Here is a 27,502-nt window from a genome sequence, read left to right as displayed (position 1 = left end):
AAAACATGAAACTGGCTCCATCCTTTTAGGATACACCTTCATTAATACTGTAATTTTGCTGCAATCAACTGTAGAAGTGCTAATTAATCTGAGATTTTCTCGTTGACAGGACAACACTCACGGTTATAAAATAGATCACCACATGTCCTGATCAGACGGCAAAGAACAGGCACAAACATAGGCACACGCAGGGCTCTTTTCAATGGTTATCAGACTGCAACACGCTCAAATCTTTGGTTCCCTTCTTCACTCTTTTTTTTCATTATAACTGCTCTCTTTAAAAAGTCAAAAACAACTCTTAGAAAAGTATTATTATATCTGATTCACAGGTGGAGCTCATCCCGACTCTGAGCAAGCTCGCTCAGACAGTGAACATTTTGCCTCAACTCGTCAGCGTCGTCTCAGAATTTAAACGACTCCCTGAACTTATGTCTTGCAAAGGGTCAGAGAGGATTCCCATACACATCAGCATAGGTTGGAGCATCTTCTTTAAATGTTCATGAATTATGCACAGTACGTGACAAGACCTGTGCACTGTTATATCCGGTGTCACACTGGCCCTTTTTGACCCTTCAGAGCAAGACGAGGGGATAAAAAAGACTCAGGCTGCAGTGAAGGCAGGGATGATGGCCAATGCCAGCCAGCTGAAGGTCTATTTGAAGAGCTGGGACAAATACTGTGCCATTTGGGTGATGAACAAGGACTCCTTCATACAACACTACAAGACACAGAACAAACCAGTATCTTCTTTCGATGCAGACATACAAAGGTACATCGTTTCTCATAATAAAAAACTGATCTGGTCCTTACCAGGTTTTAAAATGTGGTACAACTCAGATCAATGAAAGCACATGTGTTTACACTGTCATCATTTATCTAACGAAAATTGGGTTAAATGGAGAAGCAATGTGTGAAAAACTAAGTACACCTTTACCGTTCCCATAGGATTTAGGGGGGTAAGTAGCAGTCTGGTGCTGCTATTCAAATGCACTTGATTACATAACCATTGGCAAGCACCCCTATAAAAGCAGAAATGGTGACAGTTTGCTTGTCTGGAGTATTCAGGTGTGTGATAACACAATGCCAAGGTGCAAAGACATCCACAATTATCTTAGTTGTTGCTGCCCATCAATCTGGGAAGGGTCACAGGACCATTTCTAAACAATTTGGAGTCAGGCCTCCCAAGAGTGAATGTCCCATTAAGTTCACGCCAAGGTGAGAAATTAAAGAGCTACATGTCTGACACTGCAGGCCTTAGTTAGCACGTTAAATGGTAAAGTTCTTGATAGTACAATTAGAAAAAGACTGAACAAGTATGGCTTGTTTCGATTCTTGCTACAGAAAGCTTAATTTTTGTCAATACATTCTTCAAAAGAATGTTGAAAACACCTATAAATCATGTATGCACATTAATCTGTTGTAATGTACATCCTCTGATTCTTTCTCAGATACTCTGAGAAGGCCAACAGTGTTCAACAGGAAGAGACATTGTTTAACATCCAGTTTGTGAGGCTGGACTGTTCACCACTCAAGTCCTCCTTGGTGCAACACTGCATTGAGTGGCAAACCAAGTTCACGCAGCTTCTTAATCAGATTGCCAGCACCCAGCTAAAAGAACTCTATGACTCCATGCAAGAGACTGCCAACAGGTGAGGAGTAAAGTTCAGGAACATTATTTTGTCTTTTATGCTGCGACTCTGCAGACACTTTCTTGTAAAGATGATAACTCACAAAAGATACACACTTTCGCCACATGTGAGCCTATGGATTTCATGATCTGAATCACTTTTAGCATCACCGGTGTTGAAGAGATGCTCCAGTTGGCTGGAACCAATTGGCAATAATCAACAGATGACAAACTTTATGTTAGGCACGATGGTGGACTAAATTGACAGTTATGTTAACTTCTAAACAGTTATGACATAACATGTACAAGAGATGTAGCAACATCTCTTTCTACAAGATCAAAGGGATTGTTTTAGCTTACACTTTAGACGAGAACGATGATGCAAAATCTGGTAAAGATATGCAAAACTTTTTGCACTGCAGATGGTCTTGCTCATTGTTGTGTTTATTTCTGTGACTATGTCCAGGCTGAGACAGTCTCCCCAGACACTGACGGAGCTTGGTGAGAGCTTAAAGCTTTTGGGGACTCTCCAGGACAATTTGGCCAAGACGGAAGCTCAGATTCCTCTCATCCATGAACAGTTTGCTATACTGGACAAGTATGAAGTCCTGGTGGAAAAGAACGTAAGTGCCTTGTTCAAGGACCAAAAAAAGTATATAACAAACAGTGGCCTTAAGTGCAGACCCCCAGCTTTAATTTGGAGGTATTAACAAAAGGGATTTGGAATAACAGGTGTTTAATATATAGAACATATGGGTTTCCTTCTTTGTGATGCTTTGTCAGCATTTTTCTGCAGCTGTCTTCAGTTGTTGGTTGTTTGTCTTGCAAGTAAAATGCTGCTTGAATGACTCGGCATAATTTTCCACCTCTTTACTTTTAAGAGCTTCTGGGTTGCCTTTTATCAATTTGGTTTGGTCTTTTTTTTTTTTTTTTTTTCCCCAACGACTGACATGTGAAAAGGGCTTGTATTGAGATCGGTTGTAATATTCAACCCCCTGAAAAAAAAAAGGGATCCACAAATGGAAAAATAGTTATTTTTGAGTTTAACTTTGAATGTGAATTACCTCAAAAAAAGAGATTATTTCCTTTGATCCTATTTTTTACAAATTGAACTGTAACTTGAATATATTTTGATAAAATGCTAAAATAACTAAAACTGCCAGTGTGCAAATGTTAATATGTGTACATTTTGGGTGAGCATTAAAAGGTTTTACAGTGTAGCAGCCCTTTTTGGTCAGAATTCGCTTTGACACCTTGAGTCCACACAGCCCCTCTATGGCAGCAGTCCATCTGTGATATTTGTGTGGCAGCATTTATGCGGCATCATAATCATGCAACATAATCCATTTGCATTTTCAGAAGCAGATCAGTATAATTTGGCAGAACTTTCCAGCCATTTTTCATTATAAAACAATTGTCACTTAATTGCTCTCCTAGTGTTTGCATAGATAAAATGTCAATTAAGTGTGACAGAGGGAGAAATATTGCATTTTCACACTTGATTTACATACAAGCAACTGGTGTCAGCAAAAATGCATCTCTTCCAATCAAGGCCAAGTTGTTAAATTCTTCTCATTCCTTAAAGTGAGATAATGAAAAATGTAGTGTTTTATGCACCTTGTGTGTTACTGTATTTATCTACACATGAGTGAACATTCAGAAAACTAAATTATTTCTTTCCATCATCTCAATCCTGTCTGTCTCCTTTGGTTTGCGCACAGGTTCAAGAAATGCGTGAGGGGCTGAATGAGAAGTGGGTGTGGTTCCAGCAAGTGTTGATTGACAGTGACATTCTACTGCAGCAACACAAGGAACAGTTCAAGAACAATCTCATCCTCTCCTCTGAGGAGTTCAAGAAGAAGATCGAGAGCACTGTGCAAGAGTTCAGCACCGAAGGTCTCGCACTCAGTTCTTACTTACTCTTTTAAACATACACATTACCATCATGGATTGTGCCCTTTACCGTCCCCCTCAGTGTTGTCTGCTCTCTAATGAATGAATTATTAATGATTTATATGAGGCCTCTTTGGGAAGGACACAACCTTTGATAAGATATTCATTGTGTAATTTGTCTTCTTTTCGTTTTTGACTGTGGACATGCTGGTGTGTATTTGTTTACTTATCTTTCATTTTTGCATCTGCACATCCAGGCCCATTTAACAGTACTCTGGGGACTGACTTGGCCTTAAAACAAATAGCAGAACATCGCAGACAACTCGACACCCTAAAACAGGAGGAAAACACCATGATGGATGGGCTGGGCTTCTTCAAAATTGAACAGCCTCCCTCCAAAATGATCCAGATGCTAGAAAAGGTCTGAAACAACATTAGGAACATAGTCCTTCTATCATACTGTCATCTTGTTTCATACAAGCTGTAGCATATTGAGCTCTTACTGTGGAAATTGTTACTCAGCTCCGATGATAGATAGTGATGGCAACTTGTACATACAGCAGAAAGTCTAAAAGGCCAGATTGAACTCCAGTATGCTGTGATGGTTTTTGAGGGAATCATTTTGACTGCATGTCCCTTCCTGTATCTCTGTGTGCTGTGCAGGACATAGATCAACTGCAACAGGTTTGGGAAATCACACAGGAATGGAATGGCAATTGGAACAACTGGAAGAGTGGTCAGCTTGCTACGCTGCAGACGGATATAATGGAGAGCACAGCTCAGGACATGTTCAAAAAACTCCACATACTCCAGAGAGATCTCAAGGTCAGTTTTGCCCTGTGTGACTAAATCAAAAATCTGCTGATTGATGGCTTTCAACTACAATGCTAGTCATAGTTCGCCTGTTAGAAAAAGCCTTTGCACAAAATATAGTCAGTATAGTGCAATATTTAGCAATGCTTTGGTTATGGTCTGTGTTGCAAATGTAGCAATTTGATATGGATACATAGCAAATTATCGGTTTCAAAGCGGCAAACACCACTTTTACAATAACAGCTAAATATACAAATGCAGGTGATAATATCACTGAATGCTCCAGTGCCTAATAATAATTTCCTCAGCAGCAATTGAAGTTACTTTACACAAAAGTGAGAACGTTGCCTTTGATCGTTTGCAGGATAAGAATTGGGCCATAGTGGATTTTTCCAAGAGGAAGGTTGACCAGTTAAAGCAGATGATCCCTCTTATTGCTGATCTGAGGAACCCAGCCTTAAGAGACAGGTACTGACTTGGAATCACACTGTAGGTCTGTTTACTGTTATTGTGCAGTAGATACTCTACACATGACAAGACAAGAACAAGTCAGTCAAGCAGTTATAAAGCGCTTATGATAGTAATGTGGTTTTGGACAAGGTTTACAGTTCCTGATTACCTATATTTAACGAAATTCAATTATCAAAGAAAACTACAGCCCAAAAAATTAAAGAACATATATATGTTATTTATATTTTTTCTTTTCTTTCATTTTTTTTACATGAATCTGGTATTGTGACAGGCTGACTACATGTCTTATGTTTGAAAAAGGGTTCAGTCATGTGTGCCTTTATGGATTTTCCAGAGCTTATTTCCCAGTGGACCACCCAGACCTTTGCTGTATTTAGTCCTCTGCCTTTAAAAATTGCCCCTCATTTCAGTACATGAGCTTTGCTCATGAAGATAAACTGAAAACTGAAATGAAAATCCATCTCATTTGCTTTGTCCTATCTATGTCGTCAAAAAAATTTATTAGTTGTGGCTTCCTGGACTCACTCTTCTTGTAACATAAATGTAAATAGACAGAATTAGGTCTGACACTGCTCCACATAACAACTAAGATGAAGCTGTATAAAGAAAAAAAACTTGAGGACTGTGGGGATTTTTAAAAGAAGCATGTTGAGAAAGATGGCAACCGATAAAAAGAGAGTAATTACTTTCTGGTCGTTATCAAATATAGCTAAGTTCCCAAGGTCTCAGACTTGAATGTGATTCAGCCGAAGATGAACAGCCAGAAAGTGTTGGTTGGCTTCTTTCCCTCTATTACAACCTCCATCTTTCTCCTCCAAGCACCATCTGTTAGTTTACCAGTGATTCTCTGACAATTCTCAGTGAAACATCTGTAATGCCCAGATACCTTTATATTCATATGTAAGCAACTACCCTAGTTTTGTTTACTTTCCTTGGCAGGAAAAGAACACACCACTTTAGTGCATTACTGATAGCATAGAGCCATGCTTTCCGTCAGTAAGCAGTGCCAAAGCCTCCATGATTCTGTTTTTAAACGGTGTGTGAAGCTATAAAGCAGTCTAACTGTGTTCTCGAAGTTTGCTGTTGTTACTTCAAAGTTGTCTTAGAGCTTTGACAGTAAATGTGACACTGGTATTTTATTATAGATGCAATATGTGTGACTTGATTTGCTCTTAGTCACCTGGCAGATACTGGTATTTTTCTCTGACTTTTTTTCTTCCAATGATTACCAGGGTTGCTTCAGATTAAGACTAACCAGACTTTCAAACGTCACCTTCTTTTAGACACTGGAAGCAGATCTGTGAGGAGCTGCAGAGCTCTTTTGATCCAACCAGCGCTGACTTTACCCTGGAAAAGATCATAGCTCTGGACCTGGACAATTATGCTGAAAAAATATGTGAGATTTCTGAAGCTGCCAGCAAGGAACTCTCCATTGAACAGGTCCAGTATTTTACTTGTTTGTGCTTTCCCTCATTGGGCAGTTTTATTACTTACCTGATCCCATCCATTATTGTGTCTGGCTGAGGAATTTGGTTTGCCAAATCAGAAGCTTGAAACCCTCGCTTGAGACTTAATAGCTTGTGCAGCAGCCATGCCTGCTGCTCAGCCTTTGCCGCCTTCATGCTGCCAGCAGTCTCTCTCCATTCCTTCACTCTACATCACAGTATTCACAGAGGTTATAGCAGAGCAGTTTTATGGCCAAGTTTATGCATATAAAAGCATGGAGCAGTTAGCACATACGATTATCATGTAATCAGTAGCCGATTTACGAGATCAGCTGGTAATTGCTCAGTTAGAAACGGGGACTGCTTTCTAAGAATTGTGAGCAAAGGGGAGCCTCCAGTAAAAGAATCCTGCAGTTATCACGATCACGATCTACATTGATGTTATCAGATTTACATTGTTATGGTAAGTGTCAAGAACATTATGAACAGAACTCCGACAGGTTTGACATTAGGTTTGACATCTAATGCCTCGTTTGGACGTACCTGCGTGTTTTGGCATGCGAGTCAACCGACTGCCCCTCCATTCCTTTGGGAAAAATGAAGTAGCAAACAGACTAACGAACTATTAGCTTACAGTCAAAATGATTTAAGAGAAACTGTGAAATCAGGGTGATAATAATGTCTTTTGATAACATCACAGAAAAGAAATGCATTTCGTTAGGTTGAATATTAGGGGACATAATCTTTAATGTACATAATCTACATAATCCACACATTAAGTGAATCTAGGTATTACAGTCTCAGTTGTGTATTTGTATCTTGTGTCTTTTTGGTTTGTCTCACAAAATAAATGAGAGGTTACACTGAATCGAACTGGATTTGGCTATTCGTTTATAAAATAAATGGACAGGCGGGGTTGTGCATAGGAAAGTCTCTAATTGTTGTTGTTGTTGTTAGGAACCCAGCTGAAATGCTTTATTTGTTACTGCGAGCATTATAGAAGCTCAAAATGTTAACAGCTGCTTTGGTTCCTTAGACAAAACAGCAGTTTGATGGCATCTAAGTGATACAGGGCCAGAAAAAAGTCCAACTTGTCGCTGAAAGCAAAAAAAACATTAAGTCGCTTAGCAGTTCACTTACAGAGTGTGTTGTATAGTATATATGATTATTTGTATGTTATAAAACTGCGCATTTTTTTAGTATGTAGGAATTTATCAAGGAAAGTGTTTCTGAGTTTCTGAACTTCACCCTGATCATTAACTCACAAAAATGCACATGTTTTTAAGGGAGTGTGGGGACCTTCACTGGCACTCACTGTGTAAAATATCATTCACTGTCATAACTCTTCATATCATTGGGGGGGACTTAATTTCCTCACTGAAGAATACAAAGAAGGAGTCCCCACTTTTCTGAAATGACACGTGACACTCTGGCTGCATCGATATTTGAAGCTAGCAGCCTGTGGTTTGTGGAGTAAACCATATGAATGTGTTTTTTTAAGTAAGTGCTATCTGTTGGTGACACCCGACCATTACACCCCGGGGGAGGGGAAACTTTTTCTCTGAGTGTCAGTAAACAGATATAGAGTGCATAAAATTACTGGAAGAAGAAGGGCAAGAAAGAGGGGCCACAGACTGAAGATGAATTTCAGTGAAAACTTTCACCCTGTTGCAGGTCTCTCTTCTCATTGCACAGCAGGTTATTTCAGGAAAAGATGTTTGCATATTAGATTTTTTCCCGCTTTCATTTGCCGTCCAATATTAAAATGTTCACTGTAAGCATAATGGTCTTTGAGCCACTCGTGTGTTTATATCTCTTCGAAGAATAGTTGCCAACAACCTCATCATGTCCCAGTCCTCAAGGTCTGCAAACCTTTCTCACAAGTGCTTCTTGACATGTTGTTGACGCAAATTTGGATAAGTGCAAGCCTTTACCCCTCTTACACTTTCAGTTGTCCAACTGTGAAATGTTACTCGTAACCCCAGACAGTTCTATCTGCTGGCATTCATACGGAGACTGTTATCTTCCTGCTACAACCCACCTCCACACATGTCAAAGTGGGATCTTCTGTTCTTAAGGAACTGCTTTTTCAGAGTGTTGTCAGTCCCTTATAGTAACATAATGAGCTCGTTTGTTGCCAATAGTTATGCTTCACTTTAATGTAATTTACACTGAAATACAAGGGGAAATCGGGGGTTTTGACCCCAACCCTAACCCTGCGATTGATATTACAGGGTCTGAACGACATTACCAAGATCTGGGAGGAAACATTCCTGGACATAGAGCCCTACAAAAATGAAGGCCACTTCCGGCTGAGGTGAGACGGTCAGCCTTTAATGCAGTGTTATTGACAGGTTATAACTGTATCCCATACAGAGATTTCATTTCACTTTGAATCTATATGTCTTTACCTGCATCCCTTGAGTCCACAGTTATTTGCTTTCATCCAGTCCGAGACATGTTCTCACTACTGGAACTATTTTCTGAGTGTCGCCTCATCAGAGTGTAGAGAAGTTGCAGTCAGTGAAAGTATGTTTCTGTACATTAAAAGTGAGCTGTGTTCACTTTTTTTCCCACAGGTTTTTGTTAGCATGTGCCTTTTGAGTGTTGTATTTTCGTCTGTGCAGCTTGGGGCAGAAGCGGATTAATATCTACTACTACTACAGTCATTTGACTTGGATCTGAATGTTGATTTAACACTTTCCCACTGCACTCAATAGCCAGATTGGTTGTTTGACTAATTGAAAGAGGGCTTTAGTTTTTTCACAACATTTAAAAAGGGAAAAAAGTTCCAGCATTTTGCCATGTTTTCCCACCCTCCCTCTCTCTCTCTTCCAGAGGCACTGAGGAGGTTTTCCAGACACTGGACGACAACCAGATTTTTTTAACTACAATGAAGGCATCGCGGTTTGTTAAAGCTTTTGAGACGGTCGTGGATCAGTGGGAACGACAGCTGTCCCATGTGCTGGAAGTCATTGAAATGATCCTTATTGTGCAACGCAACTGGATTTATTTGGAGGTACAGACACACACACACACACACAGAAATAGTGATAAATTCATTATATAGTGTTTTTTGTTATTGTTGTTTGATATCTACTGTGTCTGAATGTTTAAGAAGAAAAATATAATTGATATTGTTTGCGTGTAAAGGAAGCACATGTGGCTGAATGTGTTTTTTTGTGCTTTAAAGCCATCTTGTGTTGGCTTTTTCACTTGTGTTTGTAGCCTGTCATAGAATATATCGTTCTTCTTTCTCTAATTTGATATTTTCCATCACTTCAGAACATTTTCCAAGGAAAGGATATCAGAGATCAGCTTCCTAATGAGTGTAAAGAGTTTGAAGGCATTAGTGCTAACTGGAAAACCATCATGGACCGTATGCACAAGAATAACAATGCCTTGAAGGGAACGCACCATCCCGGTATGACAACATATTTGATGTTTCTTTAAAGAATCTCACTACACATTCAGACCCTAAAATAAATGTCAAGATCTGTAAATGTTTGAAATATTTCATCTGCATCCTTCATGCTAGATGCAACTTTTAATTAAAAAAAGACATTTAATTTAGATAGCAAAGAAACAGACAAAAGACTTATTAGTAATGCAATTACATTAAAAAAAGAACACCTTCAGCAGTCTATGACCAACTCATCCATGTTTCAGGCTTGCTTGAGACGATGTCGGAGATGAGTGAGAGACTGGAGGAAATCCTGAAGGCCTTGGACATGTATCTCGAAACCAAGAGGCAGATCTTCCCGAGATTCTATTTCCTTTCCAATGATGATGTGCTGGAGATCTTGGGACAATCGCAGAACCCAGAAGCCATGCAGCCTCACTTGAAAAAGTGTTTTGACAACATCAAGAGCCTGAACATTGAGAAGGCAGGGAACTTAGATAAAGCTCATAATAATCAGAAAACCACTCGCAGAGACATATGTGATCACTGCCCAGTGCTGCTACGACTGATAAGCAAATTGAACTAGACTTAGAAAATGAAATAATTCACTCTTACGTGACTGTTGTTTCTTTACCACAATCTCTTGGCTTTAACAGGTATTTTAATCTTTTAGGACTAATTGGATACAAAATACAGGAACGCCAAGATTTAGGCTGTGTTTCATGTATGGAAATTCATTAGTCAGGCATGTACGGAAAGCTTTTTTGATGCAAATTAGCATAGATCAATGTTTGATAAACCAAGCTTTTCCCTGTGTTACGTTTGTATTTTATAGAAGGGCATGAGACCAAAAGCTGATGGGATGTTCTCTGCTGACGGAGAGTTTATTGCTTTTAAAGAGCCAGTGCAACTGGACAAAGCCGTTGAGGTACGGCTTTAGAATTACATCAACTTCTTTTGGAGATAAATGTGACTGAAGTCGTGACAACTCAGAATGATGGGGGAACGTGCGCACGGTTTTGCTTTGTATGACTTTAGGTTTGGCTGTGTGACATCGAGAGGACGATGCGTAGCACACTGAAGATGTATCTGAACGACTGCCTTGCTGCTCTGAGGAAGTTAACAGGACCGAGAGACAAATGGGTTCGACAGTGGCCAGGACAGGTACACTTATCTTTAGCTTTTCTCTCTTAAACTGCCCATCTTTCTTTTGTATCCTCACACATATGATATCTTATTGGTTGAATGACACTGATGCAGTGACGTGATTGTGACTTATAGTGGACAGAGTGGATTTTATAACCACTTTGTCATCTGCATCAGTTATTTTGATCTGTCCTCTGTGCAGAGCCTTGTATATGACACAGTACTTTTGCAACATCTTCCTTTACACTATAGAGTACACTATCTTTCAATTGTTAGGTTTTTGTGTGTCAGGGCATAATAAAAGCTTTTCCTTACCTTACAATGATGTAAATGCACCCTCAGATGAACAACAACAGATGACATTTTACACTTTGTCATTATTTATTTAACAAAAACTGAACCAAAATGAGAACTTAGAACGTCCCTGGATTCAGTCATTTGTACAACCGCCAATAGCAGCCGTCGCATCATTGCAGAGGAATTTTGGGCCACTCTTCAGTGCTTTGAGTTTCTCATGTATACCTCTTTTAAGGTCCTATCACAGCTTTTCCAAAAGGTTGAGGGCTGGACTTTCTGACACCAAGGTTATTTTTGTGTGCTTGGGATCATTGCACTGTTTCATGATCAAATGAAGGCCGAGCTTAAGCAGTTGGACAGATTTCCTCACTTTTAGCTGTAGAATACTTTGGTACACATGGGAGTTTATGGTCAACACAATCACTATAAGGTGTTCGGTCCTGTGGCTGTGAAAACAAGCCAGAACCACCATCCCTCCACCGTTGTGCTCGGCAGTTGGTATGAGGTGCTTGTGCTGATATGCTGTGTTTGGTGTTCATTTAACATGGTGCTGCACATTAGGACCAGACATCTGGGCCATTGTTCCAGAAGTCTTATGGTTTGTTCAGATGCAACTTGCCATATGCCAAAACATCTTCTCTCTAAGAAGAGAGGTAAACACACGATGTAATATGTCATTTAGTATTGTTCGTCTGAAGTTGTACTTGCCTGATTTTTAGACCTGGTAAGACCAGATGGTTTTTACTATGTTCTAATATGCAAAACCTTAGAATGACAACAGGCTGTACTGATTTCATTGAATCACCGTAACTCCTCGTTTTGCTTACAGGGAAAGTTTTTCCTGAATTTCTACTCTTCCCTTTTCAGATGATCATCACAGCCAGTCAGATCAAATGGACCTCTGATATCACTAAATCGCTAATCATTGGAAAGGAGAGAGCTGACAAGTCCTCCCTGAAGTCAATGAAGAAGAAACAGGTTTTGTGTGAACTTGCCATCGTGATTGGCTGAGACACCCACATGTTCATTCAAATGTTTGTTTATTAAAGTCAAAGTTATTGATCAGGCTTCTGTCTCTGTCTTATCTTTCTCAGATCTCTATGCTTAAGTGCTACTCAGAGATCATTCGGGACAATCTGCCCAAAGTCCTGCGTCTGAAGATCGTAGCACTTGTCACAATAGAAGTTCATGCTCGGGATGTCATTGATAAGCTGGCCAAGGCCGGATGCAATGATGTCAACGCCTTCGAGTGGCTCTGCCAGCTGCGCCTATACTGGGAGAAGGACAAGGTAAGATGACAGACAACCTTTTATAGGACACATGGGTTTACACTACAGTGTCCATAACAGCTGTACTGAACACTTCTTCCATGTTTCACATGCTCTTTAGATTTAGATTGCCTCGTTTAGAGCTACTCTAAAACTACTCCTGCATAGCAACTGCATGAGAATCATCATCTTGCTATCTTTGTGTTGCTTCTCCCAATAATTTTTGGTCCAGTCTGCTATTTTTTATGCTGGGTCTCAGTGCAAGGCCTCTGTTTAAGTCTGAAGTCCTGCATTTTAGAACGAGATTGCAACCAAGGATATAATTGGCCAATTAAAGGTGGGGATGGAAGATTGAGTGGGATGCAATTATGAAGATGGGATGGTTGATAATGGGATGGAAGATTGAGTTTTCTTGCTTATTTGACATAAAGAGTTGCCTTAAAGGGACTTTTTTTTTTTTTTGAAGAGTGATTGTGTGAAATACTTATGAGTTATCAGTTTCCTAACTGCAGTAGAAAGCGGTCAGAGCACTCAGTTTGAAGAGAAAGAGAAATTCTGTCAATGAGTGACTCTGCACTACTAACTCGACACAGACGTACTTCGGTTGAGAAAATATAGTGCTGAGGTAAATACTTGTCTAAGACCAAAGTGAAGCAGGGTAAAAATCCACAATATATGCCATTACCTTAAAATGTATATCCGCTGCCAGTTTGGCTGGTCCAGCAGCTCCCCTTGTTGATTTTTTTAAACTGAGAGTGTGACTCTACTATAATATCTATTTTATAGATCATATAAACAAAGAGTCACCTTTTGTCTTGAACTAGTTTGAACTGGTTTGCTGTTTCCTTGAACAGGTTCACTATCATAGGAAGTGGAAATGCAGTTATCACCAGTGGCAGGATGTTGCACATAAAGGGAAAGAGTAAGAAATGATTGTAGAATAGAAATTGTTGATAATCAGTTTTAACACTGAGCTGTAATTAGACCAGCAGCTGCTGGTGTCTGCTAGTCTGGGGTGCCCAACGTCAGATGAGCTTGATCCGCCACCTGTTCTGGCATTACACAGAATGTCCACATTATTAATTTACCTCTACTTATCATCTGAGGTCAGCAAGAGATCAGCTTTGTACTGCTGTGGTAAGTCAAACAGAGACCAAGACAACATGCATTTAACTGCTCCGTTTCAACTCCCCGCAGGAAGATAATGATTGCATTATCCGACAGACCAACACACATTTCAAGTATGGCTACGAGTACCTGGGTAACTCGGGACGCCTCGTCATCACTCCGCTCACTGACAGGTCATGATCAGTTCGTACACTGTCTGATAGCAGTCAAGTTATTTAGTAAAAATTCATGTCGTTTTGTATTTTTTAATGTGTAATTGCAATGCTATTTTTGATCTGGTGACACAAACATTCTCGAGACTGTGGACGGATTCGTAGTTTGATTCGGATCTCATTTATTAAAATGTGAACAGAATTACACCGGAGCAGAAGGACGATTCTAATAGTGTCTTACTTAAATATAACTGCTACATTACTCCTTTTTTCAAGTTAGTGTGTTAATATTTGCTGTAGTATTGGCTCACTTTGGAGAACTTTGCATTCATTTACTTCTATGATCAGTATAAAGACCAGATTCATGCCTTATGTTTCCATTTTGTGTGGTTATGAAGCTAAACATATTACCGTTATGCAATCTTTTCCTTTAATTCAAATTGTTTTGTACGGTATTTTTATTTTTTCGTTGATATCCCTTAAATTCCCCAAAAATTCCTGTCTTGTTTACTCATGTCAGCTGCTGCCTCTACCCAGGTGTTACATGACCTTGACCACTGCACTCCATCTCCACCGAGGAGGCTCTCCTAAAGGCCCTGCTGGTACGGGGAAGACGGAGACCGTTAAGGACTTGGGCAAAGCTCTGGGAATGTACGTCATCGTTGTCAACTGCTCTGAAGGACTGGATTACAAATCAATGGGACGCATGTACTCAGGCCTGGCACAGGTAGGGAGGATTGCAACCATAGCTACACAACCTCTGTGTCATGGTTGGGTAAAACAGTGGTTTAAAGGTGACATGAAAAGCATTATGTATCATGTAAAGACATTTAATTTCTCTGGGCATTTAAAATGATAATAATGATGGTGTCAACCCACATGTGAAGTGGTATATCAGTAGTTCTCATGCACTGAGCACTAGGAGTTGTTTATTAATCTCCCTTTTGAAATGTAATCCGTCAGCGTGTTTTTTGTCCGTCTTGAACAGACAGGAGCGTGGGGGTGCTTCGATGAATTCAACCGTATCAACATTGAAGTGTTGTCAGTGGTTGCCCAGCAGATCCTTTCCATTCTTTCGGCCCTCTCAGCTGCACAGCCCAGGTTCCATTTTGAAGGACTGAACATACGTCTCATTCCAACCTGTGGCATCTTTATCACCATGAATCCTGGTACGTCAGCATAGCTCTGCAAATGTAGTCATAGTCAAAGCATTTTATGTCACTAAATGTTTGAAATTAATTTTCAAAACAAGAATAGATAAAAGAGAAGAGAAGAATATTGCAAAGATGGAGACATTTTGAAATACACTGATTATATTCTCTGAATTTTCCACAAGGGTATGCTGGTCGCACCGAGCTTCCTGACAACCTCAAGTCCATGTTCAGACCCATCTCTATGGTGGTGCCGGATTCTACTCTAATTGCTGAAATCCTGCTGTTTGGAGAGGGCTTCAACAACTGCAAGGTGCTGACACTGGGTGGACATTTTGTACTGACTGTGTGTTGTTAAAGAAAGTGTAAGGAGACGGAAGATGGGAAACACAGATATTGTATCCTGGTTGTTCAGTGCAACTTTTCTGTCCTTATTCATTCTGCTGTGATTCAGACCAGCAACCAGCAGGACGGCCAGTTGCTGGTTCTAGGTGTGACAGTTGGGATTTCTCTATTTAATTATCAGCTGAGATAAATTGGGAGTCCTTATTCAGTGAAGTTAGGGTCACAGGACAACTTTATTTTTCATTGGAAGTGTTTTTCACTGGACTGTAAGATGAAAACTGTTCACAGTGTTTTAATTGTCAATATTCCTGTGACAAAATGAAGGTGAACTAAGTGTCTGAGCTCAGTGCTGTGACACAAACTAGCAGGTGATCAGTAAGGCTTGATTAACACTTTCTGTCGGGCTGTGTGAAATCACTTTGTCAGTGGAGATGGTAGATGACTGTGCCCTCCCAGTTTGGAAATAGCACAGAGAGTACCTGTCATATCGCTGTGTGATGCTCACATCTGTTTATAAAGTCAAAGAGATAAGAGATGATACTCTTTGTTTGTTCTGTAGAAGACTGTTTCTAAAGCTGATGTCAGCGCAGTGAGCAAGTTATTAAATCAGGTGGAGCTCAGCTACAGTGGCCTCGGCCTCAATTTAACCTCTGACTATGAGAGAACCTCTCTTCAGCTGTATATATCCTACCTCTCAGTAGCAAGGTTCTTTTTTTATCAGATTAAACTAATTCTGACTATATCTGGATTTTTTTTTACCCTGTACACAGTTCTGAATACACACTGATTTTAAATTTATCTTGTTTCATCATAACAGCCTTAATGAAGCATCCTGATTTATTTTATGTGAGGTACTCAGGCAAATTAAGATCTAAAAAAAATTTAAATAGATTTGATCATCGCTTGTTTTACAGAAGCGGTTCATGACCACTAAATTTAACACACCTGTGGCTATGGGCTTAGATTTAACACAACGCAGGATGATCTTGCTTTGCAAGTCCCTCTCATGTTGCAAATTTCAGGAAATGGGTCTCATCGCTGGAGTTGAATTGTTGCTGACTTACCAGGGAGCTATGGACAGTTAGGTTTGTGTGTTCAATCGAATGGGGGTGACAGAGATAGAGAGCATTTAATGGCCAGGATTGACACAGAGTGATGAGAGGAGGGGATAAACTACATAAACTCATGCTTTGGACCTTGCTGACTTCCTGTGTGAATGCTTCTCTTGTCACAGTGAATGCTGTTGGGAGCTGCAGTTTTGTTCCAGTTTGAGAGTTAGAAATCTGAGCCTAGCGACCACCGCAGGACCACAGAACTCTGCGTTATCTCTTCAGTTGTTGAAGATGTATGCATATGCATAAAAAGACCAAAATCCTGTACATTGATTTAATGTGACATGCAGCAGTGTTCTGTAAGTTCTACATATAGTTAAGACTGTGAAATGTATGATTATATCAAGCTATGAATGACTGACAAAAAATGAAGCTGATGTTTGACTTGAACTTAAACTTGACTTTGTTAACGGGCTTATTTCTGTTTTAGCCTTCTGTAAATTGTAATATTTGATATCTTTCATCCATTTTTCCCTCTCCTCTTTTGTTTCTTCTCTCTCTCTCTCTCTCTCTTTCTCTCTGTTTTGTTGCTTCTTTCGTTGTGCTTATAGCTTCTGGCTAAAAAGGTTTTCACACTATACTCTCTGGCGGTGCAACAGCTATCTAAACAGGACCACTATGACTTTGGCCTTCGGGCTCTCACCTCTTTGCTTCGCTATGCTGGAAAGAAGCGCCGCTCTTCTGCCAATTTTCCTGATGAAGAGGTAGGTCCCACTTTCCCTTTCACTGTCTCTCTCTTATTCACAGTTTAACACACACATATCAACACAAATGAAAGCTCTTGATGGTGTTCATATATTTCTAGAAGGGATTAAAATCTTCACAGTTTTAGGTTTGTCATAAAAGCAATTGTCAGGTGTCCATATGAAGACTGAAACAGATTTGTACTGCTCCCTTGTTCTTCCTGTTCAATTGAACTATTAAGATATTACTTTCTCATATTCTTCCAATGTATCTGAATGGGGACAAATCCACTGTAACAGCCTAAGTCATTTAGATAAAGTAGGCATCTCTCAAACGTGGTCTTTCAAATGTGACATTACTGTTACATCACTCTGTTGCAGTTTGACATATTGCAACCTGGGGCTTCTAAAACTTGAGAGTTTTCTGGAAAACTTCAAAGTTGTCTAATAAAAACTTTCACTTTTCAGCCTCTGAAGTAACTGGACACATTTTTTTTTTTTGAAAAAGGAAAAACATTTATTTGTAAAACAAGTTATTTGTAACTTACTGCACTTTCCCTGATGATTATCAAGATTTTTTACAAAATTATCAAAATAAATAGTAAATAATTGATAAAACCACTCCATATGTCACGTCAGGTCTTAGTAGACTTATTAATTAATGACTGTGGAAGATCTTAACTTCCTTCCTCAGTTCAACTAAGCGATCCTGGATCATGAATGACTGAATCTTTGTTCTCAGATCCTTCTGATGGCTATGAAGGACATGAACATTGCTAAACTGACTTCCACTGACCTTCCACTGTTCAATGGGATCACCCAGGACTTGTTCCCTGCTGTGGAAACACCCATTATAGACTATGGCAAGGTAAGTCGATTGAGGCAAGTGGGTTGAGAATAGCATTCTTGTAGAATCGTGATGTTTGATGTGACTGCATGACATTGTTTCCTCTGCTTTGTTTGCAAAGTAACCAGAAGGTAATTTCTGAGCAAGTAAACCAAAAGAATGTATCCAGACAAAATCATAGCCGGAGTATATGCTATCTGAGTAGCTTCAGTAAAGCTGTGTAGGTCGCATTGATTTGGCTGGAATTCTTCTCGGCTTTATCTCCCAGAATTCGGTTCAGTCATCTGTTCTGATAGCCTCCTCAGGTCATTCATTTTGTTTTCCATCTGAAGGGGAGACGCCTTTCTGGTTTCCACCCTTTCTCCTCTATGGCCCAACCCACTTCATAATTTCTTTGGGTACATTGATTATATTAGATTTTTTAAATTTGTTGAACTGTCAAACTTCTGAGTGAACACAGCTACATTAACGCTAAGTCTGTCACGTTGAACACATATTAAACTATAGTTATGTTTACAATAAGTCAACTTACCCTGGAACATTATGATCAGGGACTCTTAATTTTCACTAATTACGGCATCGCCAAACACTTGACTGTTGTCTTTTGCTGTTATTTAATTGCAGTTAAAAGACGCCATTGAATTGGAGCTTCGGCAGAGCAGATTGCAGGTGACTCCTTTTGCATTGACCAAAGTCATCCAACTTTATGAGACCAAAAACTCTCGACACTCGTCCATGCTGGTGGGCAAGACAGGGAGTGCTAAGAGTGTTACCTGGAGGACTCTGCAGAAAACTCTCACTGCCATGAACCAGAAGAGAGAGCCGGGCTTTCAGCTGGTTCAGGTGTGTGTGGAAGGAAAAGAAGACTGTGTTGTACATTGGCCAATAACATTGCTTTAATCCAAAATAATGTTGTTTTTTTGTTTACAGAAAGATGTTCTATTGAAATCGTCTGTTTTTCATTTGAAACTTATAGCTGACCACCTGTAATTATGAGCTGGAGCTGTTATGCCCTTTTTGTTCTCCTTTGTGCCTCTGTGCCTGTCGCACAACAGGTGTATCCTCTGAACCCGAAGTCAATGAGTCTGGGAGAGCTGTATGGAGAAAGTGACCTTTCTACTAATGAGTGGACTGATGGAGCGCTGTCCTCCCTCATGAGATCAGCTTGTGCAGGTACCACTATCCAAATGAATAACATTAATAAATGAATGAATAAATAGATAAGCACACCTTGAAGAGATGCTTGTATCTCTGCCCATGTACACTCCATTCTCATGGCTGGACTCCATGTGAAGTGGATCTACATTTATGTACTGCCAAAGGCCATTCTTTCAGTTATGCTGCAGCAGCAGCTTACTTGAGATTTACTGATTTACAAGCAGATGTGGAGTCCACTTATCATGATGGTAGTAGACCCACAGTCATCTATTTGCCATCGTTGTAATCCTTCTTTTAAATTCTAACTTAACAAGCAAAAACCTTGGGCAGAAAAGTGAGATGGATGGCCACTATCCCTTTTTTGGCATGCTTTTAGGTTTTATTAAAGTTATCAGGAGAGTGCTTGCATACAATACTTGCTTTGTTTATTTGTGTGTGTGTGTGTGTAATACTTAAGTAGTTTTCAAGGCATAAATCTCCCAAGTTGAAAGTCATTGTTTATATATTTTTCTGAAAAATGTCTTCACAAATGCATCAGGCACGATGTTGAATTTGAAACAATATTAGTTCTTCACACATGTCATCCCTCCACCTTCAAGATGAGAAGCCAGATGAGAAGTGGATTGTGTTCGATGGGCCTGTTGACACACTGTGGATTGAGAGTATGAACTCTGTTATGGATGACAACAAGGTGCTCACACTCATAAATGGAGAGAGAATCTCCATGCCCGAGCAGGTGAGAACTGAATAGGAAACCACAAAAAGGTGCATTATCCACAAGCCGCATTCTGAGTTGAACATTCTGTCTTCATGAGATGAAAAGCGCAGACGATGATAATAAAAAACACCATGTAATGGCTCCATTCCGTTTGAGTGATCCAGGGAATAGACAATGACTGCAATTTCTCTTGCTAAGTGTCAGCTAAAAGTTCTCCAAAGGAAACAAACTGTGGCTTTTTGGAATCTGTCCAAAGAAATCAGACAATGAAAAGTACAAAAACAGGATGGGAGTAGTTGAATAAAGCCTACTAAATTAATGAGCTAAACAATTATTTCCTCCAGACACCGTGGCAATGACTATGAGAGTGTGTGAGTTATATAGATTGTTTTGTCATAGGTGTCTCTTCTGTTTGAAGTGGAGAACCTGGCACAGGCCTCTCCAGCTACAGTATCTCGCTGTGGAATGGTCTACAATGATTACACTGATCTTGGATGGAAGCCTTTTGTTCAGTCCTGGCTGGACAAGCGACACAAAGTACAGTGCAGTCACTTGTATTATGTCATAGTCTTCTTTAAAGAGCATAATTATTCCAGTAAGATTTGTTCTTTTCTGGCACTCTTTTATCAAGACTTGTTGATCCCTCTGTGTGTTTATTTCTCAATAGGCTGAAGTGGAGCATTTAAAGCATCTGTTTGAGAAATATTTAGAGAGCACACTGAACTTTAAGAAGACCAACTGTAAGGAGCTGATCCCCATCAATGAACTCAACGGCGTCGTCTCTCTGTGCCAGCTTTATGACTCCCTGGCCACACCCAAAAGTGGGGTATGTGAAGTGGAGTCTTTCACCTCGATTTCAAATTGCAGTCCCATTTACTTGTGATTCATTGATATCATTGAGATCTGGTCCTCTTTATCTATATTTGTTAGTTCCAGCACAAGATGATGTCACCATGTAAGCAATTCCAGTGTGATAAGGAACAGAGTCATTGTTTCTGTTTCTTCAGGTGAATACTTCAGACACAGAAAACTTGGGTAGAGTTGTTGAACTCTGGTTCATCTTTAGCCTCATCTGGTCCATCTGTGCCTCCGTTGACGAGGACGGACGCAAAAAGATGGACAAGTTCCTGCGAGAGTTTGAGAGCACCTTCCCTGCCAGGGTTTGCTATGCATATTATTTGTTTGCAAATCAAGTTGAATTTATTCTTGTCTGAAAGAAATATAGAAATAACATAAGCTGTATAAGTATCCTTGGCAGCTACAGGGTAGTCTGTCCATATAAGTAAGGTTCTATGTATTCCAGATGGCTGCCAAAGCTTATTGTCAGAATCCTGTCACATTCCTGTTGCTGGTGATTGCTTGGTGTCAGGCACCATTATTATTGGCTGTCTCAGCCAGCTTACACATATAAGTCCTTCATGTCTGCACTCATTCGGCACCATTCAATCTCAAGTAGGATCTACAAAGAAAAAATCTGCTCTGCTGCCATTTGTACGTGAACAAGTGCTGTGAAACAAGTTCATCACTTGTGAAAGCGAAAGACTTTTTACAGCCGAAGATCTAACTGCCAACGTAGTGAATGGTGGATCACCCACTCACCTGATTTAAAAGATGGGATTTGTCAGTATTTGTCTTCAGAATTTCATGACACCACAAGAGTTTGGAAAGTTAGAGTCTCAGCTAAGCTGATTTTCTGCCACATTACTCTTTCCACACAGATGCCTGCTTTTGAACAATCATTTGCACTCAGCATTCAACCTCAACATTCAGCTTTAAAGCATTCAGCAATAAAATTATGCATCGATCGGTTACAGTTTCAAGCCTAGTTAGATATATCCGTTTTGTTTTATTTACTTTACATGAATGATTCTTATCACACCTACCAACCTCCATAAGCAAACTGATTTCATGTGTCATAGCAGGAAGCTAAAAATCATGAAAGTTTTTATCTAAACTCTTTCAGGACACAATTTATGAGTACTATGTGGACCCAAAGAATAAGACCTGGGCTCCTTTTGAGGATAAGCTGCCTAAAGGCTGGTCCTACAATGCTACGTGAGTATGCTTGTGGTCCTCTGTACCGTTAGTCAGCTGTTGTAAACATGCATGTTGAAGTTTTATCCATTTCATTCACAAATTCAATAGGTTTGCTTTACTTTTTAATTAGATATGTGATGTCAGATGTAACTTCATGTTATATACCATCGGTATCAACACTACAGCTGTATCTCTGTCCTGCAGCTATCCATTTTATAAGATTATGGTTCCTACGGTGGACACAGTACGCTATAACTTATTGGTTAAGGCTCTGGTGTTGAATCAGTACCCAGTGCTGCTCACTGGGCCGGTGGGCACTGGCAAAACCTCTGTGGCGCAGACTGTCCTGCAGGGGCTGGATAATAAGTGGACTGCCCTCACTATCAACATGTCTTCACAGGTTAGTGCCCTCCTGGTCTGCCATTTACAGTTTTTACCGGCACATGCACAGGCTGCAGTAGCAAGCATCTCGCCTATATATTGTGATCCACCATCCCTGACAGCATGAGATGCTTCACATGCACTCACCTTAACATGGCTGATTTCAGGCATTGAGGAGTGATCATGCCTGTTTGCATGTGTGTGTGAGTGCGTCTGCCTCCTATCTACCACATAGTTGTTAATAGGCTCCATATCAGCTTCACTACAATTTTAGTAAAAGTCATGCATTAGTCTGAGGCCCCACTGTTGGCCACATTATTACCATGCATCTCTGATGAAGGGCTACAAGAGAGCATGAGATGATGGAGGTACTCATCTCCACCACACATCTGTACAGCTGTCATCATTTTTACCGTGCACCCTCCTTCTTAACGTCCATCACTGTTAGGGCCCATTTTTCCCAGAGGTGTTCAAGAGAGCTTCTAACCTGACACCCCTTCCTTTCCATTTTAATTTATATTAAAGTGAGCTTCCTCAGTACGGCCAAATATGCACAAACACGTGTTTAATTAATTCCAAGAAATAGCTTTTTAATGCAAATTAAAACACGAATACTGATTGGGAAATGATGCACTCATTTATTGAGTTTTATTTTATTTTTTTTTAAATGTTTGAGCATTATCACGTTATTGCAGAAAAGTGTATGTTCTGTATATTCAGTCCGTTTTTGAGATTGATTGATTTTGCTGCATAAACAAATGCTGTGTTTTCTCAGTATTAACACACTTTTTTAACCTGTTTGCAGCTCTCATCCCAGGAGCACATCAGGTGCTCTGTGCTGTGCAGCAAAATCTAACGATGTTACTAGTCGGCACGGCAACAGAAACAAGGCCATATTGTCAATGGGTTTTTCATATAGTTTTTTTTTTTATGTGTCCACCACTGTCCAGACGACCTCCGCTAACATCCAGGCCATCGTAGAGAGCCGAACGGAAAAGAGAACCAAAGGCGTGTTTGTGCCAGCGGGTGGGAAGAAGCTGCTGTGCTTTCTCGATGATTTCAACATGCCAGCCCATGACCTTTTTGGGTCCCAGCCACCGCTGGAGCTGCTGCGCTTCTGGATTGACTATGGCTTCTGGTATGACCGCCAGAAACAGACCCTGAAGTTTGTCAAGGTGAGAAAAAAACATTTGATGACAACAGGAGCAGAATCTGTGTCTAAATGTCTGAGATTTTACGTAAAGTCGCCTCTAAAATGTGTGAATATTGTAGTTCTGTTTTATTTCGTGTGCGTGTGTGTTGCTGTCAGACTGTCCGTTTCTGTTTTTTGTGGTGCATATCAGGACATGTTCCTGCTGGCATCCATGGGACCTCCTGGTGGAGGAAGGACTCAGATCTCTGCCCGCTTACAGAGTCGATTCAACCTCATCAATATGACCTTTCCAAATGTAAGGCATGCTCTGTATATTTACTCTCCTCTTTACAAATAGAAAAGGGTGAAAAACTTTTCAGATTTTTAGATGGTGGTGTTTCAAAAAGGAGACTTTGAGTGGTTTCAGCAAGCTTGTTTTTCATTTTCTGTCTCTTACCTCCTACTGCTACCCAACTGATTCTGTTTGTTATAGCAATATCTTTAAATTGTTAGGTGTGTTATTATCTCCTGTTCACCATTCATCAACCACTTTCTGATATGTGATTATAGTGATGCTGCTGCAAAATTACACCCTTTTCAAGTTCCCGACAGAGACAAGATTGGTTTAAATTAGATTTGTTTTATTATATTTGGCACATTTGTTCTTTCCATGCTTTTAACGTTCATTGTTCATTTCCTGCCCGACCACTCTCCGTTTTCAATTTCCTTTGTGACTCTATAGCACTCATGGTTTTCAGTGACTCTTGTCCCCTTCCCTGTGCCTTTGTCATCCCGTCTGTCATCTCTGTTGTTGCAGAAGAACATACATTTGCTTTGGAAAATGGCTTCACCCGTTGGCATTCAACATGTAAACACTTGACTTTGAGTTTCTTTTCCTCTTGTCGAGTTGAAGTGGGAAACATGAAATGGAATTGCTACTTTCCATTTTGTTATTTTCTCTGAAGCGCGGCAGAAAGTCATTGTGTTTTATTAACATGCCGCTATGAAGGGTTCATGAGATGTTCCAAGCTTGATTGAACGTATTTTTTCTGTATGCAGGAGTCTCAGATCAAGTGCATCTACAGTACAATGATCAACCAGAAGCTGCAGGGGTTTAAGGAGGAGGTGAAGCCCATTGGAAAGACTTTGACTCAGGCCACCTTAGAGCTGTATTATGCTGTCACTGCTTCTTTTCTTCCCACTCCTGCCAAGATACACTACCTCTTCAACCTCAGAGACATCTCCAAGGTACGGAAAGAGCAAACCGTATGTGAGACAACAAACTCACTGAACCCAACATTGGAAATTCAAGAGTTTGGCATCATTTAGCTTTGATGAGTAACTTCAAGTAACTAGAAATAATCACTTTATATCTTATCTATCTTTTTTTTCTTTAAACCTACTTCTTCAAGGTATTTCAGGGTCTGCTAAGAGCTCACCCAGACTTCCATGACACTCAAAACGACATCACAAGACTATGGATCCATGAGTGCTTTAGGTAATCAAAGAGACATTATCTCACCTCATCTTACTGTCATATAGCATGCTCAGAGCTATGGTAAGTCAATATCTACATATCTGTCATACATACATGTTTTCTTCTGTATACAGATAGATGGGTTGAATGTTTTTTACTCTTTTTTACATAGTCCAAAATACAGTACAGGTGCTTCTGTCTTGTAGAGTGTCTAATATTCTGGTAATGTCATTGGTTGATTTCAGGGTTTTTTCAGATCGGCTTATAAATCACAGTGACATGAGTGCCTTCGTTGCTTTGCTGGAGGAAAAGCTGGTCTCACTATTTGACCTCAACTTCTGCAACATCTGTCCAAGCAAACAGCCACCAATATTCGGTATCTGCATTTGCTGCAGTCACACATCCATCCACTCAGCAATGTCTGTATCGCATTGATGAGTGTAAAATCCTCTCACAGATGGGTTACCATTCTTTATTTGTCTGTACATGGGTCAGGTGATTTCCTGAATGATGGCTCTGTCTATGAGGACCTACAGGACATGAAGGTTCTGAAGAAGTTCATGGAAACGCAGCTGGAGGATTTCAACCTGACGCCTGGAGTGGTTTCCATGAGCCTTGTGCTCTTCCGAGACGCCATCGAACACAGTATATCTGAGCACAAAACTCGCATCCACACACACTGTTGCTCACCCAAATTTGAAGGCAAAGGTTGATCTACAGTCATAATTTGACTCATATTTTTCCTGGAAATGAACATGAACATCTGAACAACGAGGTTGAAATTGAAATTTTATTTCAACGTCTTTCCTACTTTTAAAAAAAAAAAGAATGCCATGGCCACATTTTTCATATCTACTCTTAGTAATCAGTGGAAAAGGCAGACTTTGCTATTACAACGCTAATATTGTTCTTGTAATCGTTAACAGGCTTCTCTCCACTCAGATTTTGGGCCAATCTCTTACTTCTGTTATTTCCAGGTCTGAGGTTGAATGATTTCCTTGCCATCTCTCTGGGCTTTGTTTTTTCTCCATTAATTCTTATCAGGATAAACATCTGGACTATGTTCTGAGAAACTCCAAGTAGTAATGCTATTTTCTGATTACAATTCCTGAAATTTCCGATCATTCGCTTATTGGAAGGTAACAGACACTCCAACAGATGCTACTCAGGGCTGTCTCTGTAAATATGAACAAAGGAGGACTCATGTCCTTGGCAGAGGCACACAGAAGCTTGCATAATAACACAGGCAAAAGATGCTGGTCATCAATTTTGTGTTTCGATGGAGCTGCTTAGACACAGGGACTTGGCAACGTCATCCATGTGATTAATTGGATGATGGGAGAATAATGCTTTTGAGTTTGTTTACTGTGTTATTGCTTCTTTGTTTTAGCCAGTGGAACAGGCAGTCTCATCCAAGTAAAGGGCATCAAGATAAAAGAGGATGATATTGAAGTTCTAGAGATAAACATCTGGCAGTCTGGAGAAAAACTTTAGCCTTCAGCAGCATTGGACTTCCCAAATAAAAAATGGCCTTAAGCATACAGCCAAAGTGGTCAAGAATCAAAGGACAGTATCACATGAAAAATGTGTTACCTGAATCCCATCCAGAATCCAGCATCTGTGGAGGGAACTAAATACCAGAGGCCAGATGCATAAAAAAGTTTTAAGACTAAAACTGTATGCGGGTAAATACATTTTTAGCAGTTTGACAAAGTTGTGCTCGCATACAGTTCTCTTTTGTCACTCTTTTTGTCAGTCAGTGCCCTAATTATTCTTCTGCATGTAGAAATGTTGTGTGCAATAAAACTAAACGAGCGTGATAATGAAAGCAACCGCAGAGAAGTGCGGTTTTATCATTTTAAAGCTGAGACACGCATCATCATCTCAGGAGTGTCTTCTGGAACCAAACAAAAACTGAAATGGAAAAAAGAGCGAAAAGAAGTCAGAGGAAAGGACCAAGGACAAGACAAAAAAGATGATTGACATTGGGGCTATGGACAGAGGACCGGCAATTTCTGCTTAATTTTCACATGCACACATAGCCTCTACAGCATAGAGCTTATCGTGAAGGAAGAGGGAGACGGATACAAATGGAGCATGGTTTATTGGCTATTTTCTAAAGTCTTTTTGGCCTCCTATTAAAACCTCATTAGCAAGGTCTTCCACAGCCATTACGCAGGACCATGATGCACAGCTGCAGTTATTCATACCACCCATAATTAGATCATTTGTATATTATGGCAGTTAATGATAAGAAGGTGTGTTTGCATAGCCTGAAAAATGTGTGAGGTGTGCACATTCTCACCGTGCATCTTATAACCGTCTTATAAATATCTTTCTGTAGGAAAAGGCCATACGCATGGCTATCCTGTGTGGATGCATCATTTGTGCATCTGGCCCCTGGAGATCAGCTGAAGCTCGGTGTAAAAATCAGAATAATATTCATTATTTGTAAAAGGACTGGAAAACAATTTGAGTATTAATTAGGAAAAAAAAACAAAAACGTTTTGTTGTGTTGTACAGGATACAGTTCAGATGTATTTTTTGGATAGACTGACCGGTCCAGGGTGTAGTTTGTCTGAATAGGATCTAGCGAGTATGGAAAACAAATGTAGTATTTTTGTTTTCTCTCTACAGTAACCCGCGTTGTACGTGTGATCAGTCAGCTCAGAGGCAACATGCTTCTGGTTGGTATTGGGGGCTCCGGTAGAACGAGCCTGTCTAAAATGGCAGCCTTCATCTGTGAGTACCACGTATTCCAGGTGGAAGTCACCAAGCAGTACCGCAAACAGGAGTTCAGAGAAGGTGAGATAGACCG

General features: G+C 40.1%; 1 protein-coding gene across 1 annotated transcript in view; it reads left to right on the top strand.

Annotated features, from left to right (window-relative positions):
• Positions 1 to 27,502, top strand: part of dnah2 (dynein, axonemal, heavy chain 2) — a 66,708-nt gene that overhangs the window by 15,335 nt on the left and 23,871 nt on the right. Inside the window, exons 21-58 of the mRNA XM_072376170.1 lie at positions 330 to 474; positions 577 to 769; positions 1,449 to 1,649; positions 2,094 to 2,250; positions 3,349 to 3,523; positions 3,778 to 3,941; positions 4,184 to 4,345; positions 4,698 to 4,801; positions 6,088 to 6,244; positions 8,484 to 8,566; positions 9,088 to 9,268; positions 9,535 to 9,673; positions 9,919 to 10,136; positions 10,488 to 10,580; positions 10,691 to 10,816; positions 11,963 to 12,073; positions 12,190 to 12,384; positions 13,561 to 13,664; positions 14,181 to 14,370; positions 14,632 to 14,812; positions 14,980 to 15,107; positions 16,803 to 16,955; positions 17,677 to 17,802; positions 18,406 to 18,624; positions 18,837 to 18,954; positions 19,539 to 19,675; positions 20,057 to 20,194; positions 20,325 to 20,483; positions 20,665 to 20,817; positions 21,621 to 21,712; positions 21,899 to 22,094; positions 23,026 to 23,250; positions 23,419 to 23,523; positions 24,267 to 24,455; positions 24,620 to 24,705; positions 24,930 to 25,099; positions 25,177 to 25,329; positions 27,322 to 27,489. Coding sequence (XP_072232271.1) covers positions 330 to 474; positions 577 to 769; positions 1,449 to 1,649; positions 2,094 to 2,250; positions 3,349 to 3,523; positions 3,778 to 3,941; positions 4,184 to 4,345; positions 4,698 to 4,801; positions 6,088 to 6,244; positions 8,484 to 8,566; positions 9,088 to 9,268; positions 9,535 to 9,673; positions 9,919 to 10,136; positions 10,488 to 10,580; positions 10,691 to 10,816; positions 11,963 to 12,073; positions 12,190 to 12,384; positions 13,561 to 13,664; positions 14,181 to 14,370; positions 14,632 to 14,812; positions 14,980 to 15,107; positions 16,803 to 16,955; positions 17,677 to 17,802; positions 18,406 to 18,624; positions 18,837 to 18,954; positions 19,539 to 19,675; positions 20,057 to 20,194; positions 20,325 to 20,483; positions 20,665 to 20,817; positions 21,621 to 21,712; positions 21,899 to 22,094; positions 23,026 to 23,250; positions 23,419 to 23,523; positions 24,267 to 24,455; positions 24,620 to 24,705; positions 24,930 to 25,099; positions 25,177 to 25,329; positions 27,322 to 27,489 — 5,794 coding nt within the window. The remainder of the gene's footprint in view (positions 1 to 329; positions 475 to 576; positions 770 to 1,448; positions 1,650 to 2,093; positions 2,251 to 3,348; positions 3,524 to 3,777; positions 3,942 to 4,183; positions 4,346 to 4,697; positions 4,802 to 6,087; positions 6,245 to 8,483; positions 8,567 to 9,087; positions 9,269 to 9,534; positions 9,674 to 9,918; positions 10,137 to 10,487; positions 10,581 to 10,690; positions 10,817 to 11,962; positions 12,074 to 12,189; positions 12,385 to 13,560; positions 13,665 to 14,180; positions 14,371 to 14,631; positions 14,813 to 14,979; positions 15,108 to 16,802; positions 16,956 to 17,676; positions 17,803 to 18,405; positions 18,625 to 18,836; positions 18,955 to 19,538; positions 19,676 to 20,056; positions 20,195 to 20,324; positions 20,484 to 20,664; positions 20,818 to 21,620; positions 21,713 to 21,898; positions 22,095 to 23,025; positions 23,251 to 23,418; positions 23,524 to 24,266; positions 24,456 to 24,619; positions 24,706 to 24,929; positions 25,100 to 25,176; positions 25,330 to 27,321; positions 27,490 to 27,502) is intronic.

This window comes from Leuresthes tenuis, unplaced genomic scaffold (genome assembly GCF_036924035.1).
Source record: "Leuresthes tenuis unplaced genomic scaffold, fLeuTen1.0.hap1 SCAF_22, whole genome shotgun sequence".
Classification (NCBI taxonomy): domain Eukaryota; kingdom Metazoa; phylum Chordata; class Actinopteri; order Atheriniformes; family Atherinopsidae; genus Leuresthes; species Leuresthes tenuis.
This window is presented reverse-complemented; position numbering and strand designations above follow the sequence as displayed.